Source organism: Ahaetulla prasina, chromosome 2, assembly GCF_028640845.1.
Source record: "Ahaetulla prasina isolate Xishuangbanna chromosome 2, ASM2864084v1, whole genome shotgun sequence".
NCBI classification, from domain to species: Eukaryota; Metazoa; Chordata; class Lepidosauria; order Squamata; family Colubridae; genus Ahaetulla; species Ahaetulla prasina.
The window spans coordinates 246,228,388-246,243,770 of record NC_080540.1 but is presented as its reverse complement, the minus strand read 5'-3'; the positions used below and the strand labels follow the sequence as shown (position 1 = coordinate 246,243,770).

The 15,383-nt window shown below is 40.0% G+C and overlaps 1 protein-coding gene across 3 annotated transcripts in view; it reads right to left on the bottom strand.

Annotated features, from left to right (window-relative positions):
• The window catches only part of ZNF608 (zinc finger protein 608), a 126,241-nt gene that overhangs the window by 56,839 nt on the left and 54,019 nt on the right, over positions 1-15,383 (bottom strand). For all 3 annotated transcript variants that reach the window (XM_058169985.1, XM_058169984.1, XM_058169986.1), the window contains exon 3: positions 9,101-9,356. In XM_058169985.1, the coding sequence (XP_058025968.1) occupies positions 9,101-9,356 (256 nt within the window). The remainder of the gene's footprint in view (positions 1-9,100; positions 9,357-15,383) is intronic.

Here is a 15,383-nt window from a genome sequence, read left to right as displayed (position 1 = left end):
GATGGAACTTCCAGTGGGTATCCAGTTGACCAATAAGACCAATAGGTGCTGGAACAGGATGCCGAAGATGGTATAACGGAAGAAGATAGACAGATGGGATCCATGGTAAATAGTCCATAAATAACGTCCTTGTAAGATCTTAATAAGTCAAGGACAGCCACCAATCTGTCCAAAGTCCAGTCCAGGAAACCATTGGATAGAAACCGTCCCCACCATCGATGCCTGTCCATAATTACTCCTTAGAGGCCTGCCATATCACCCTCTCCGAATCTGAATCTGAATCTCTCTCTGAATCTTTATTTGATTCATAAAAGGACTTGTGTTAGTTGTTCTGAAGCTTTTGGCAAATCTCCAGTGGTAATTTGAATTCTTAGAAGTAATTGTCAAGACTATATCTTATTTCCTGATTGTACCTCTTATTTTTTAAGCAACATTTTTTTCTCTGATATTTAAGTTTGATTTCTTGCAGATACTTCCCACCAATGTAATGTAGACTATTTTTTTTCTTCCATCTTTCACTTGAACCTGTGAAATATACTTTCTTACAATCCCCATTCAATCTTTCAACATATTTTTAGTCACTGCAAAGGGATCAGCTCAGCTTGTACTGGAACAATGACTATGTAAAGAGAGATTCACAAGAATGGTTCTTAATTTTTCAAAGAGGAAAATGCAATTAACAATGTATGTGGTATCATTTTATTGTACTTAAATCTTCTTCTGAAGATTCCCTGCCTCCAAACTTAGTAAGAACAATAGTTTATACTTGTTATTTGTCAATTGTGCAAATGCTTGTATGAACCTTACAATGATAAAAATATTCTGTAAAACTAGTCCATGACTAGGTATTAGAAACTAGAATGACAGACAAGATGAATCCACAAACATTTTGGCCAAAAGTCAGATTTGAAATTATTTCCTATAGGAATTATTTCAAGTACTTATTCACAAAAATGGCTGCCATGGGACAAAACCAGTTACAAAGCGAGCTTACCACATTTATATATATAGCCTTCCTGTTGTTCCACTTCCCAACATGAACTACTTACTGAAATCAAATATTCTGTCCTGAAGATAGCACAAATATATCACCAGAGCATAAATAAAACACCAGAGTACTTATAAACTTTTATACTAAAATTTAAGAAATGTAATGGTGAAAGTAGGAAAACTAGAGTTACATAGATCATCAACTGCCATTTTCTAAAAGCTCAATAATTAATTTTGGTGACATGAATGGATGAATGGGCAGTATCATCCAGAGAAGATCTAAAAATTCATTAAGTCTTCTCTGGATGATACTGCCTATTAATCAGGTAGTTACAGGTAGTCCTTGATTGATTATCATATATTTAGCGAGTGTTAGAAGTTACAACTATGTTTTTAAAAAGTGATTAATGATTGGTCCATATACGGACCATCACAATGTCCCATAGTAACATGATTGTGATTTGGGTGCTTGACAACCACCACACATTTATCACAGTCGCAGCATCCTACTGCAATCATCCATGTGATTGCCATTTAGGACCTTCCTAATCAGCTTCTGACAAGCAGAGTCAATGGAAAAGTCAGAAAGAGGTTGCAGGTCGAGGTCATGTGAGGTCTCACTTAATGACTGTGGGTAATTAGTTTAATGACATGTCAGAAAAAAATCTGTAAAATCAAGTGTGGTCACATGATGACTCACTTAACTATTGCACGGCTTAACAATGAATTTTCCAGTATTGTGACAGTAAGTCAAAGTTTACTTGTACAATATTTGTCTTTGTTCTTTTTCTGCAGAGAAGAATCAAGACAAGTTTTATTTATTTTGTTATTTGTATAGTTTGCTGCTTCCTTGAAAACCTACAGACTCAACGTTTTAATATTCTTGCTATGGGAATATATGCAATCACTCTTTCGTATGCTGTACGTAAAAGTGTGGTAGTTGGATGGCTGTTCCAGGTAGCCTTACCAAGTGTGTGCAAGGTACAGAATGTGCATTCAGTGTGCCAAACACACTGTGGTTGTAGAAGTTAGCTCGAGCAATTCAGAACTTCCTTCTAAGAATTTTCCACATATGAAATAATTCACGAGTATTCCCTTATTTCATTATATTTTATTACCCTAAGCTGCTGGACTCTATATACAACTAAGTTTTCTACACTTAAATATGAAATATCTAGAGTCCATTTCACTGGTGATCTCAGGTCATGACTGCTATTTTTTTCAAAACACATTTTTAAAAGAGGAAATGGGAAACCTCACAAAAATTGCTATGTTATTAATATTATGTTAGCATTTTACAGAAGAGTTGCATTTTTATTTTGATATTAAAGGAAGGTTTTGATGCTACCATTAATACTTAAAAAGGTAAAATATATAAGTAACATCATTAACAAACAAGCAATCATGATAACAGGCTATGTCAGGCAGAAACAGAGTTTTCATCTACTAATCTACTGAAATTTACAAGTCAAAATATTTAACTCTTTTTAAGAAACACCCAAGTCTGATACACTATTTCAAATGTTATAGTCAAATTAACTTTAAATATTGGGGAAGGACACTAAGCATTATTGTTCTCATCACCTTCAAAAAAATAAGATGAGTAATGTAGTGTGACAGTAGTTAAGAGTCTTAAAAGAGAATGTAAGTGACCTACATAATCAGGTCATATCCAAATGCAGTCCATTTCAGTGCTATATCAGCAGGTATTACCTTTTTAAGAATTCATGCCAAATATAACTTCACCTTCTCCAAATACCATATTATTCTAATTATAATTAACACCATCTCCAACCTATCACTGGCTTTTATTGAGGAATCGCTGTATACATTTTGTAATTAGGTGACATCATACAATATAGTATAGACTTCCTACAGACATATTGGATCATTGCAGAATTCATTCTGGCAGGTAAAATTCGAAAATATAATTTGCATCCTTTATGAACAGAATAAAAAGCATCTAGTGTTGATGTAATAATAATATTTAAGGTCCTAATAATAATATGATAAAATATGCATAGGCACCTAAAACCATCAGTCATTTTGAGCATGTGTAAAACAATAAAAACTAGGCTATAGAGAATTTTTTAATATATGTATCCTTAGAACTGGTGGAGAAATATAAAAATGCAGATAACTAGAACCTTTGATATCTCAATCACATTCATGCCTATTAGTATGTTAGTAATTTAATTATTAAACCACCTGATTTACTAATCTAGCAAAGGCGTCTAAGATGAAACAAGCAAGACAGTTATTATAATTTCTTAAGGCTATTAACAATTCATATTAGTCCAAATGTGTTTATTAAGCTTTCCCAAGAAAAGCAACAAAGCTATCTTTCCAGAAGCCACCATAGCTACTGAGTGGGAAATTCTGGTATTACTGTCATAAACAAATATTTTTAATTATTTTCAAGTAAGAAACTGTTATTTTAATATATATTTTTTGCAATATTTCATGGTTTGATCTATTTAAAGAAATATATTCTGGTATGGAATTCAAATATCTTCTAGATTAAATGTGGCTTCCACGTAGTTTTTCCTTAATGGAAATGGTCATATTTTCATAAATGTTGTAGCATTGCATTATTTTGTTGCTTTGTTTTTCGCACATTTTTAATCTCGCATCCCACTCTTTCAAGGCAGCAGGAAAGACCCCCTCCCACAAAGAAGCATTTGTAATCCCCTGGAGCCAGCCTCGTGTCACCTCCTGCGTGGCCAGCACCAGCCAGGAGGGGCACGGGTCCAGTAAACATGTGGTGCCATTCAACCTTCCCAGCAAACTGTCCATGCCCTCGGGAGTCACAGGATCAAAACTATCCCAAACAACCTCAACAAGACGGGCCTCGGAACTCTCGCCCGGATCTACCCAATTTTGATCCAATCCGTCCCAAAGCTGAATGATTTTATCGTATAGATAACCGTTAAACTCCTCGACACGCCCTGATAATGGGTTCCCCCGCCCCTCCTGTTGAAGGAGAGAGCGGGTCACCCGAAACAGGGCGGCCGGGTGGTTATCTGCCGACGCAATGAGGGAGGAAACGTAAGAACGCTTCGCATCCCTCAATGCCACTAGGTAGGTCCTACTATAGGACCTAACTAGTGTCCGGTCAGCTTCGGAGCGGCTGGATCTCCAGACACTCTCTAGGCGTCTTCTCCGGCGTTTCATCTCCCTCAGCTCCTCGGAGAACCAAGGAGCTGGTTGAGATCGGCGCCGGGTCAGAGGCCGCAAAGGCACGACACGGTCCAAAGCTCCAGCCGCGGCCTGTTCCCAGGCCGCGACTAGTTCTTCAGTCATGCCGTGGGCCAGATTCTCGGGAAACAGCCCAAGCTCCATCAGGAACCTCTCTGGATCCATCAGGTGCCTGGGACGGAACCAACGCATTGGTTCTGTCTCCCTGCGGTGGTGGGTAGCGGTCAGAAAGTCTAGACGAAGGAGAAAATGATCTGACCATGACAAAGGTTCGACCACTAAATCACTTAAAATCAGATCATTCAACCACTGGCCAGAGATAAAAATCAAATCTAGGGTGCCACCCCCGACGTGGGTAGGGCGGTCAACTAATTGCATCAGGTCCATGGCCGTCATGGAGGCCATTAACTCCCGAGCCGCCGAAGACACCGTGCTAGTTGATGGCAGATTGAAATCCCCCATGACCAACAGTCTAGGGGTTTCAACTGCCAACCCCGCCAGCAGCTCCAACAGCTCGGGCAGGGCTGTTGTCACGCAGCAAGGAGCCAGGTACGTGATCAACAAGCCCACCTGAGTCCTACGACCCCACTTCACGAAGAGAGATTCACACCCAGATATCTGAGGCACAGTGGTCTCCCTCGATTCCAGACTCTCCTTAATAATAACCGCCACCCCGCCTCCCCTACCCTGGGCCCTCGGCTGATGAAATGCTAGGAAATCTGGTGGGCACATCTCCACTAGGGGAAACCCCCCTTCGGTGCCCAACCAGGTTTCCGTAACACCCATAACATCCGTGGTCCCCTCCCGAATTAGATCTGAGATCAGGGGGGCTTTGTTAACTATGGATCTAGCGTTACATAACATCAGCCGAAGGCCCAGGTCCCGAGTACTCTGGCCACTCGGGGAACGGGAAAATCCTGGGGGGCCGAAGCACACGATCGCTCTTAAATAGCGAGGGCGTACCCCCCAAACTTGATGTGGCCCCCCCTTCCGTCATATCTGCCTCTCCCACTTACCGTATCGATGACCCGACCCTGATAAACTGGAACTAAACCCTCCCCTGTCACCTTAGGACCCATTAAGTTACCACTGCGAACATCAGCTGGACTTGGCACCCTCCCTGACGGGATTCCCCCCCACCCATCCTTCCCCCCCCAACCCCGGCCCGTCAATTTCCCTCCCCCTCTTAAAATCCCTATTAAAACTCCCCTTAAAAAAACGGTTAAAACAGTTAGTTAAAAATCCCCTAAGTCTCCTAGATTTAGCATGCCAACTCTCGGGGTTCCAAAACCCGTCCTCAAGGTGGGCCCTCGATAGTGTGGAGGGCCAAACCTGCGAGAGAGGGGAATCTCGCAGGGCAAGAAGGTCCGCAGTTGAAAATCTCCGCATAACAAAGAGTACGGTAAGCAGCTCATCAAAGCCAGTCAAGGTGTCACCACAGCAGAACGAGGCTCTCCGGCTGGCAGGATGGACCGTGGACTTCCAGGACTCCGTGGGGCCGCTGTTCTACCTCCAAACCCAAACGGCCACCACTCGCCCCAGGTCCAGATGAAACCAGACAAAACCAGCCACTCTCCTCCGAGCCAGTCTAGTCAACCTTGATGTTAAAAGTCGATATGGGCCAGGGACCACGCACCAGGCCACCAAAGAAAGTAGAAGTCGGGGGTCCGGATCTAAATCTAGCCACGGAGAGGCCAATGTCGATGCCATCGCCATCGGCAAAGTCCCTCACCGACGCCGCTGACACCGACGCCGGCACCCTCGAAGGCAGTAGCCAGGAAGAGGGCCCGAACCTGCCTCGAATCAGCTCTCCGGCAGATTCCACCCTCAAGATGCCTCCTCCAACCAACCTCTTCCGATTCTTCAGGCCTGGTCTTGATCTTAATCCTAGTCTTAGACTTAGTCTTGGTCTTAGTGAGGGCCATGACCATCCACGACAAGTCCATCAAGACGATAAGGCTGTCGCGTTGCCGACAGTCAGAACTCCCAGCCGTCACCGCCGCCGCCATCATGGGCCATCCTAGGCCAAACTGCTGAGGGTCCGAAAGAGGGCCAGCCTCGACCTCCAACTCCCCCTTCAAGGGGCTGGGCCCTCCAGATGACTCTTCGGACCCTCTGCCTCTCATACGTCCGACCCTCTGCCTCTCCAGCGTTGGTGGATAAAAAACTCTCAGTCCCTTGAGGAGGCCGCCGCCGCCACTGCCGCTGCAACCCGGAAGTCATGCAGCGACCGCCACGGCCGCCGCCCCAGCACAAGGGCCCGAGGAGATGCTGATGCCTGCCACTCGTCCCAGACCTCACCAGCGCTGATGGTAAAAAAGCGCTGGTGGTAAAAGGCTCCAGCGTTGATGGTAAAGGGCTCTCTGATGGCAAAAAGCTCCCAGCCCCCTGGGGAAGCCGCTGCCACCACAGCCGAAAACCCAGAAGCCTGGAAGCCACGCTGCGACTGCCGCAGCAGCCGCCCCAGCAAGGGGCCCGAAGAACGCCGAAGCCTGCCATTCATCACAGGCCACCAGCTCGGCCAGCCTTACCCCCGATCGCTGCTCATGATGTTCCCCCAGCCGGGCCTGGGACCAGAAGGTGAGAAAATAGACCCCTCCTGGTCCCAGACCCCGAGAAAGGCCGCTCCCTCGTTCCAATGGAGATTTTCTTACTGCGCCATCTTGGGCATGTGCAATAGTCTCTTGGGCATAAGCAATAGTTTACTTACAATTAAAAAGTTTAAATGAAGATATATCTAGTCTTCCATAACATAGCACAAGTAATCATTCCATTTAGCAAATTCTTAACAAAAATCTGAAGCATTCCTCTTTTTCCACCCCTTTAAGCAGCTTATTCGGTTAAGCAGTATCATATGTCACTCTTTCAAGTTATTCATTATATTATCAGTATAATTTGAGAAGTTTTGTCAAAAAAATTTATAGCAAGTTTAAAATTTCTTTACATTTGACATTTGGAGATAGTGGATTTATCTTTATCTTGTTTATGCCAAACCAATTGCCCAGATTTGTAAATGCACAATCAGAATGGGAGAGATAAGTAACAAGGTTGATAGACTACTCTTTTTACAATAGGAACAGGGAATCTATAAGCACAGATCAGGCGTTATCTTTTATCAATAAATAAAAGTCTTCTCGGCTGAATATATCTGAGCACAGAAGAAAAACAGATAAAATGCCATTCTTGCAAGCATGTAAGAACATTATACAATAGCACACTATTGCCCTCCAGACCTTTAACAAGGGATGTTTCTTAATTCTGTGGGGGTCAGATGTTTAGTTTACTCAGCGAAAATAACAGTATTAAAAGCCATTGCTCTTCGATGTCACCATAATTTTTTCCCATAGTCTGACTTTCTGTGAAATTTACTAAGGTGAACACTAAAGCCAAAATAGATAGCTATCTCACTTAAAGTATTTTAAAACTGCTTATGTGACCTTTAAAAATAATCTTAAAGTGTCAATCTAGTTTATGAATCTGATGAAGATATACATACAAAGAAGACAAGTGGAAGGGCAGAGTCTAAAACATTTTGCAAACATAGCTAATACACTCTAATAACATTTCATACTCCATTCCATAAAATTAAGCTTTGCTGAAGCTTTTCTAACCAAAATACTTTAGGATTTATTATCAATGGAATACATTGTACACTTTTAAAATTCCCTTTCTTTGTTTCAATTCACATCGGCTATTACTACATTCGTATCAGGAGCACCAAAATACTTCCGGGTTGAAAGGATTGAACGGTGACTTTTCCATTGCCCGTGGGACACCCAGCTGGGGGCTCCTTTCATTTCCCTGATAAATTGCCCAACAAAGTGATAACCATCTATCTAATTGTGGTTTGCCTGCTTACAAACTGCTGGGTCAGCAGGAGCTGGAGCATATGACAGGAGCTCACCCCATCCCTAGCAGTAACTGGGTCTCAAATACCTGTTGATCATCTTAACCTTATGAGCAACCACACTCCTTTTACACAGGCTATTAAATCAATAGTAATTAAATACTATTAAAACAGAAAAAAGAAAACATCTGTAAAAAATCAATTTGAATAATTCTCAATATTTCAGACCATATCCTCCAAAACAGGTGGATATAGTAATTGTGCAGTACTATTTATAGGTAGTTCACATATTAGGGGAATCTTTTGAAAATCAATATTGAAAAGCACGTTGGTTACATTTTTGTGCGGCTTCTAATTTGTCAAAAATAAATATCTTTCAAATTCATTTTTAGTGTCTAGACTTTTGTTAATAATTTTCAATTTATTTTTCAAACAGTAGCTTGAATTTTTGTTCATTATTTTAAGGAAATATATATTTATATGAAACTGCAGTTGACTGAGGTTATCTTCTAAATCTCGGGTTCCCAAACAATGATCACAAAGCTCTCTGGGCACTTAAACAAAATATTTAAACAGCTAACATGCAATTTATACATTTTGCCTATACACACAAGAGACTAGTCAAATTTCAGCAAATCCAGTAACAACAATATATGCTGCTTGTATATATTACTGGAATATTGTAGATGCTTTTAAAAAATGAAACAATTTTAATATTAATGTAGATTGCATAATTTTGTAATTCTTCTTGTAAGGGTATCTATGCATATTTTATTATAATGTAATGTAATGTAAAATACATTAAACCTTATTCAAAATATCATCAATGTAAATAGTGTAACAAAATTTTAGAACAAAACCCAACCCCATCCTTCAAAAACAACAAAAGCAGAAAAAGATTTATTTGTAAAATAAATAAAATAGACAGATTTAGATTAACCTAATAATTTTTTCCCTGTAGAAACAAAACAAAGCATACTATTTCATTATTTTTCAGCAATATTTATTTTAAATCAAATGCAACGTTCCAACCAAGAGAGAGAGAGATGGAAGAAAACATCTTACCTTCTTCAGTTTCATGCCATACAATCCCTTCCAAATTCACACTGGTTCCAGGTTCACATGGTCCAAGGCATTCAGGTTCTGTTACTATTCCAACATCACAAGTATTCACACCCACTGAACGAGTCCGTACCAAAAGTTGCTCCACGGGGGCTGCAATGTTGGATGAAGATGGCGAAAAATAGGAAGGTAGAATCTGAGTTGTCAGGTTACTGGAAATAGGAGGCGGAGGTGCAGGCACTGTAAAGAGTGGTTCAACCTAGAAGTAAACACAAAGGGGGAAATGTTATTTTTAAAATAAAAGGAAATACTGTTATTAGAAATGTATCAATAAATAAATATATTAATGCCATATAATAATTCGGCAAGATGGATAAAAAAAAATCTTACTTTAGAAAGAAATCCATTTTTTTAATTTCCTGGCATAAGAACAGCAGAATGTAAGTTATATTAAATCAGGCCAAGGTTCAACTAGTTCAACATTTTGTCACGATAGTGCCCAACCAGATGCCAATGGAAAGTAATGACTATTTTATTTTTATTACAACATTCTCCATCTGTCAATTACAAAAGGCCACACTGCTTAGATCTGAATATGCACTATGCCGATAGATTACAACAATCTAGATTCTTGGGAAGAACTGAATGCATATGAAGACCAATACCAGTTGAAGAATTGGCAGCTATGACTTCACATTGTTGTTAACAGATGATAATATTTATTAATAATTTGAAAAAAAAAACAAAATACCAGGACTTTCAGAATGATATTGAACACCTTATGAAAAAAGAAATATGTTATTATACCAATTGTGACTGGAGCCCTCAGAGGACTTTCTCTCTCTCTAGAGACTTTCTTTCTCTAAAGAACTTTCTCGACATCTGGAAATTTTATCACAAATTTTATCCTACTTTAACAAAAAAACAAAACAAAAACAAAACAACCCCACCCTGCATGGAATTCCCTATATTATTAGATGCTACCTTAATAATGATTGGGTCCTTGGTCAGGACATGAATTACTAAGTTTCCATCAGTCTTGGATTGTGAATGTAACCCTACACATAATAATTTGAGCAAATGCAATCAGTGCCAGAATTGAAAACTTGTCAAATGATTCAAAGTGAAGATTGTGCAAAGAAGCAGAAGCAATAGTAGGTCATATATTCAGGTTGTACAAAAAGATTCACGCAAAATTATTAAAAATGACATAACACAGTGGCTAAAATGATTAATTGAAGCACCTGTGAAAATTATCATGTGCCAGTAATGAAAAATTGGTAGGAACATAGAATTTAAAAAATAGTTGAAAATAAGGATAAAATATTGTGGGATTTCATAATACAAATTGGTCTTGGTCTCAGATTCCATTCAATTGTGGTTGAATAGAAGAAAGTATGGATAATTGATGTGGCAATACAAAGGGACAGCAGAATAAAAGACAAAGAATTAAAGAAGATAAGAAAATATCAAGATCTGAAAACTGAAAAAGTTTTCATAAACCGGCTGGGGTGTTTCCCATTGTTATTGGCACACTGAGTGCCATACCAAAAAAACTGGGACAGCATACAGAAAAAACATAAATTGACAAAATTTCCATTTGTCAATTACAAAAGGCCACATTGCTTGGATCCGCACATATACTAATCTGATACATTATAACATTCTAGGTTCTTGGCAATCATTCAGTACGTATGAAGGAGAACATAATAAGAACTGGAAGCTTTCACACTGATTTTTACACACAAACACACACACTGAATATGCAACCAGTAAGATATTGAAATGGTGATTTTTACCTTGAAATGGTTATGGAACTTGCATTCTGAGGAAGATGAGAGATACGCCTCAGTTCAACCATATTAGATAGGTCTCATAAGAAGAGTGGGAGGGAGTGAAGTTGGGGCTACAACCTGCTTATTTCAAAAGTTGCCTCAGGCATAGAGAAAAGTCCACCCCCCAACCCTTCAGTCAGGTATTCAGCCATTCTCAGATCCATCCAAGCCAGTGTTCCAACAACCTAAGTCACTCCATGCTATTTTCAAGGATGTGCTGATGGTCCAGAGGCCCCACCTTCTGCATAACCAGGAAAGTCTATACCATATCGATAGGATAATTAGGTGACCATTCGGACTCTCTCCTATGGATTTTACTCTATCTAGCAAAAGGTCTATATGTGGACATATGTCAATTTTTGCAATTGAATTTACTTGAACTCATGTCTATGTAAATGTTGTGGTCCACCAGCAGCCTACAGAACTGGCAATGGAGATGGACAGTGATGAGGCTGAGGTGAGGCCAGGGCCATCGGGGAGTGAGGTGTGGACTCCGGAGCCTCCAAAGACTGATAGTAGTGAGGCAGAGGAACAGGAGGAGCCTGCTCCTAATGCACACATGAGAAGAGCTGCCAGAAGGCAAGAGAAGCTCAAGCAAAAGGGACAACTCGGGAGTAGGGCCAAGAAATGACTGGCCCCTCCCATAAGGCTTAAAACAGACCAGTAATGCGTTTGGGCTTTGCCGGAAAACAATGTTGGTAGCTGCGTCTTCTGCTTCATCTTGCATTTATTTTTGTGACTTCTGAACGTTTGCCAAGAAAGGCCTTTGGCAGTTTGCCTAATTGGACCAAGGTTTGCGATAGGACTGAGGAATTTGTGTTGGGAGGAATTTGTTTTAATTTAGTTGAACTATGCTAGGAATGAAGTAATTCTCAGCTGTTCGAATAAAGTTTGTTTGTTTTTTCATGGACTGAGTTTCCTACTACCTATTTGGGCCTGGGTCACAACAGTAAAATTCTATGTCCCCCATTTGATTTTGGTGCATATCATTCTCTATGGGATAGCTCAATTGCTGCCAATTTCAGCATTTTAGCTACTTCTTTCTCTTAGCTGCCAAGCTCGAGACCAGGTTCCAAGCTTAAACAGTGCTTTTGAGCATTCCAGCTGAGTTCCAAGCTAAGCTTCAGACAGTACTCCATCAGGATATGTTTACCGTAGCTTATGGTCCTGACAGCTGACTGAAAGTCTTCTGGCCTGCCTGTGATACTGCTAATCTTCAGGTGCCACCTCCCACTTCCTTGTCTGTATGCAGTTTTCCGTCTCTGTTTTTCCTTACACACCCATACCATGTTTTAGCATTTGCTTTGTTAGATGAAGGTCTGGTCTGTATACGTCTTTATAGACTTTGAGACTTTTGTGTAAAATGAGTATTGACAGACTGAACTTTAAAGCTGAGTTTTGAAGACATCTTTGTGTGATAACATCATCTGGCAAAGTCCTAGAATAGTGGAAGTGCTCAGAACAATAGCATGTTGTTGGGAGAGTATTTGCTGCAATACAAAATTGTGCGCAGATTTGCTATGCCATGTTGTATCCAGACCTTGGAGAACATGGAACTCTCACAAAGAGGACTGCTTCTCCCATAAATAATATGGTAAGATGTAATTTATAGAAACCTATTTTATAGGTTGTCATCAAAGTTAAGAAACACCATTCTAGATGTAATAGTTCTTGGACACTTTGGTGATAAGTGAACTATAGGACTCAGGACAATTGACTGAGAAATCAGGGTAAGCAGCTGCAGAACTGCTAGAAGAAAATGTTCATACCCATCTCAAATATACAAAGATTGATAAATAATCAATGATCTGCTATTACAAATGAGGCCTAAAGAGAAAGCATTCATTCTGGAAAGAACAACATCTAGAATCAGAAAGAAAGAAACAGTATCAAAGCTGATTTATAATACAAAATATTCACAGAAGTTGAATTGGAAGAACTACAAAGGTCTACCAAGGGCAAAAAAATCGATGGAACCCTTATCTGAAGTAGTTCACACTGTGGGAGACAAACGGGGAGAGTTAGCAGTAAAGGAAGCTAGTATACTTATTGAATTATTTTCATTGTTTCAATTGTTTCAAAATCAGGCTTCCTCTCTTCTGCCTTCTCCTCAGAAAGAACAAAGTTTTCTAAATTAAAATAACAAGAAGAAGACCCGAGACAATGTATAACTGAGCATCTGGAACAACACAAAACAAAAACAAAACAAAAATAACATTGCCTACATTGAAAAAATGGACTGTGGGTAGCTTTTCCAGCGCATCAAGTATTATACATGTTTTCCTCTGGGACTAGATTCCTGCACCATTTACCCCTTATCTGATGAAAGATATCAATAGCCTCTCTTCCTGAGCCAGCTTTTTTTGTGTTTGTCTAATTTTTGGTACAGCTCAAAGATATATGGCTCAAGTATGGCTTAGGGCCTGGGTACTTACGGGACCGCCTGCTGTTACCTCATGCCTCCCACCGACCCGTACGCTCACACAGAGAGGGACTTCTCAGGGTGCCGTCCGCCAAGCAATGTCGGCTGGCGGCCCCCAGGGGAAGATCCTTCTCTGTGAGGGCTCCTACCCTCTGGAGCGAGCTTCCCCCGGGCTTACGCCAAATACCTGACCTTCGGACCTTCCGCCGCGAATTGAAAACACATTTATTTATTCGCGCGGGGCTGGCTTAAATTTTATTGGTTTTAAATTTTTATTATTAATTTTTAATGGGTTTTAGTTTTTATGTTCCAAAGTTTTAGGCCAATTATGTAATAAGTTTTTTAATTCGTATTTTAAATTGTATATTACATTGTTTGTTTTACCTTGGCTGTACACCGCCCTGAGTCCTTCGGGAGAAGGGCGGTATAAAAATTGAATAAATAATAATAATAATAATAATAATAAAAAAAAGTATTATTGTAGGGGGTGTAGGATTGGGCAACTCATACTCTGGCTTATATGAGAGGGTATCTGAACGTTTGTTTGGGGAGTTGAAACCTATGAGATGTAAAAATCAAAGAAGGATAAATATTGTTTCCATCTGGTTTGCTGAGGGGTGAGAAATTAAGTATTTTGCAAAACTTCTAAATTCTTATGAAGGAGGCTGGATGCGTCATGTGCTGTGGGCTAGATACGTCACATGCTGTGGGCTAGATGTGCTGTGGGCTGAATGTGTCATGCGCTGGCCACACCCACTCCCGGTTTAGTGAAGGGGAAAGAAGTTGCAATATATCATGTGACGACAATGTGACGCTGCAAGTTTGACACCCCTGTTCTATACGAACTTGCACATGATGAGCTGCTCTAATTGTTGAAAGGCATTTCTTTACTGCCAGCAGTTTTCACTGAAAATATCATAGTTCTTTGCTGCTGGAACGGTCTGGAAAAAGGCCCATGGTAATAAATCTGTCTTGGAATAAACCTGCATCTATGGTCCCATCTGAAGTCTGCACAAAAAAGGGGCAGAAGGCATTGGGATGCTGGAGGGACTGAGAAGAAAAGAACTATTTTGACTCTGGAAAGGCCCCTTGTTCTTCAGTCAACCAAGAGAATATTGCCAAGCATTTTTTTAGGAGGTGGGATAACAGTAGATATAGAAAATCTACACACACACACACACATACACACCGTTAAAATACCAAGTTTTTGAGATGTATAAAAATCAGAGCAAGATAAATCATTTCAGAATTTTTTTCCACCTTTTAATATATAAGTTGTACAATTCAATTGAAAAACAAACTATAATTGTTTACTGGTGAAAAAAATAACAATAAAAAACTAGAATAAGGTGGCAAAATAAGTGTGCATACCCCCTCATAGGTCAAAATTAGGAACAAGTTTAGAGTTGGTAACTCTGCTACTGGTTGAGGCAAATTCTATTCCAGGTGTTGCATTAGCTGCATCATGACATTATGTAAATTAGTCATCTGTGTATCCACTTGCTGCTGGTTTTGCAATAAAATGCTGCTGCCAGGTGCTAGGCAGATAACAGAATTCTTTAAGGATTGAGGTTACTCCTAAAATTTGATGTTAGCCATAACAGGTAGGCCGGACAGGAAACACAACAAGATAAACTAGTTCTACTTTATGATAAATCTATGTTAACAGAATCTTGCAAGTTTGAAAGTACAATTATCATGTGGTCACCTTTACAGCAGAGAACTTAGTGAAGGTCCCTTCTGAGACTACTGTTCTGCCTACTATGTATCTGTAGGTTATGCTGTCTCTTCTTATCCAGACTGTTCCTCTTTGGCCCATCTTTCAAAGTCTTCCCCACATACAATTACAAGATGCTTTATAAAACATGCCTTTAAAAGGGATGCTTATTGAATAATGTATTTTACTATATAATAAAGGATAGTGGAGATATACTTCTATAAATGAGACCGTGTAGAGATTCATTGTTTGTTGTGACTTGAAAACTGACAAATGAATCAAAAGATACATTATTGCAGAAAAATAGTTTAA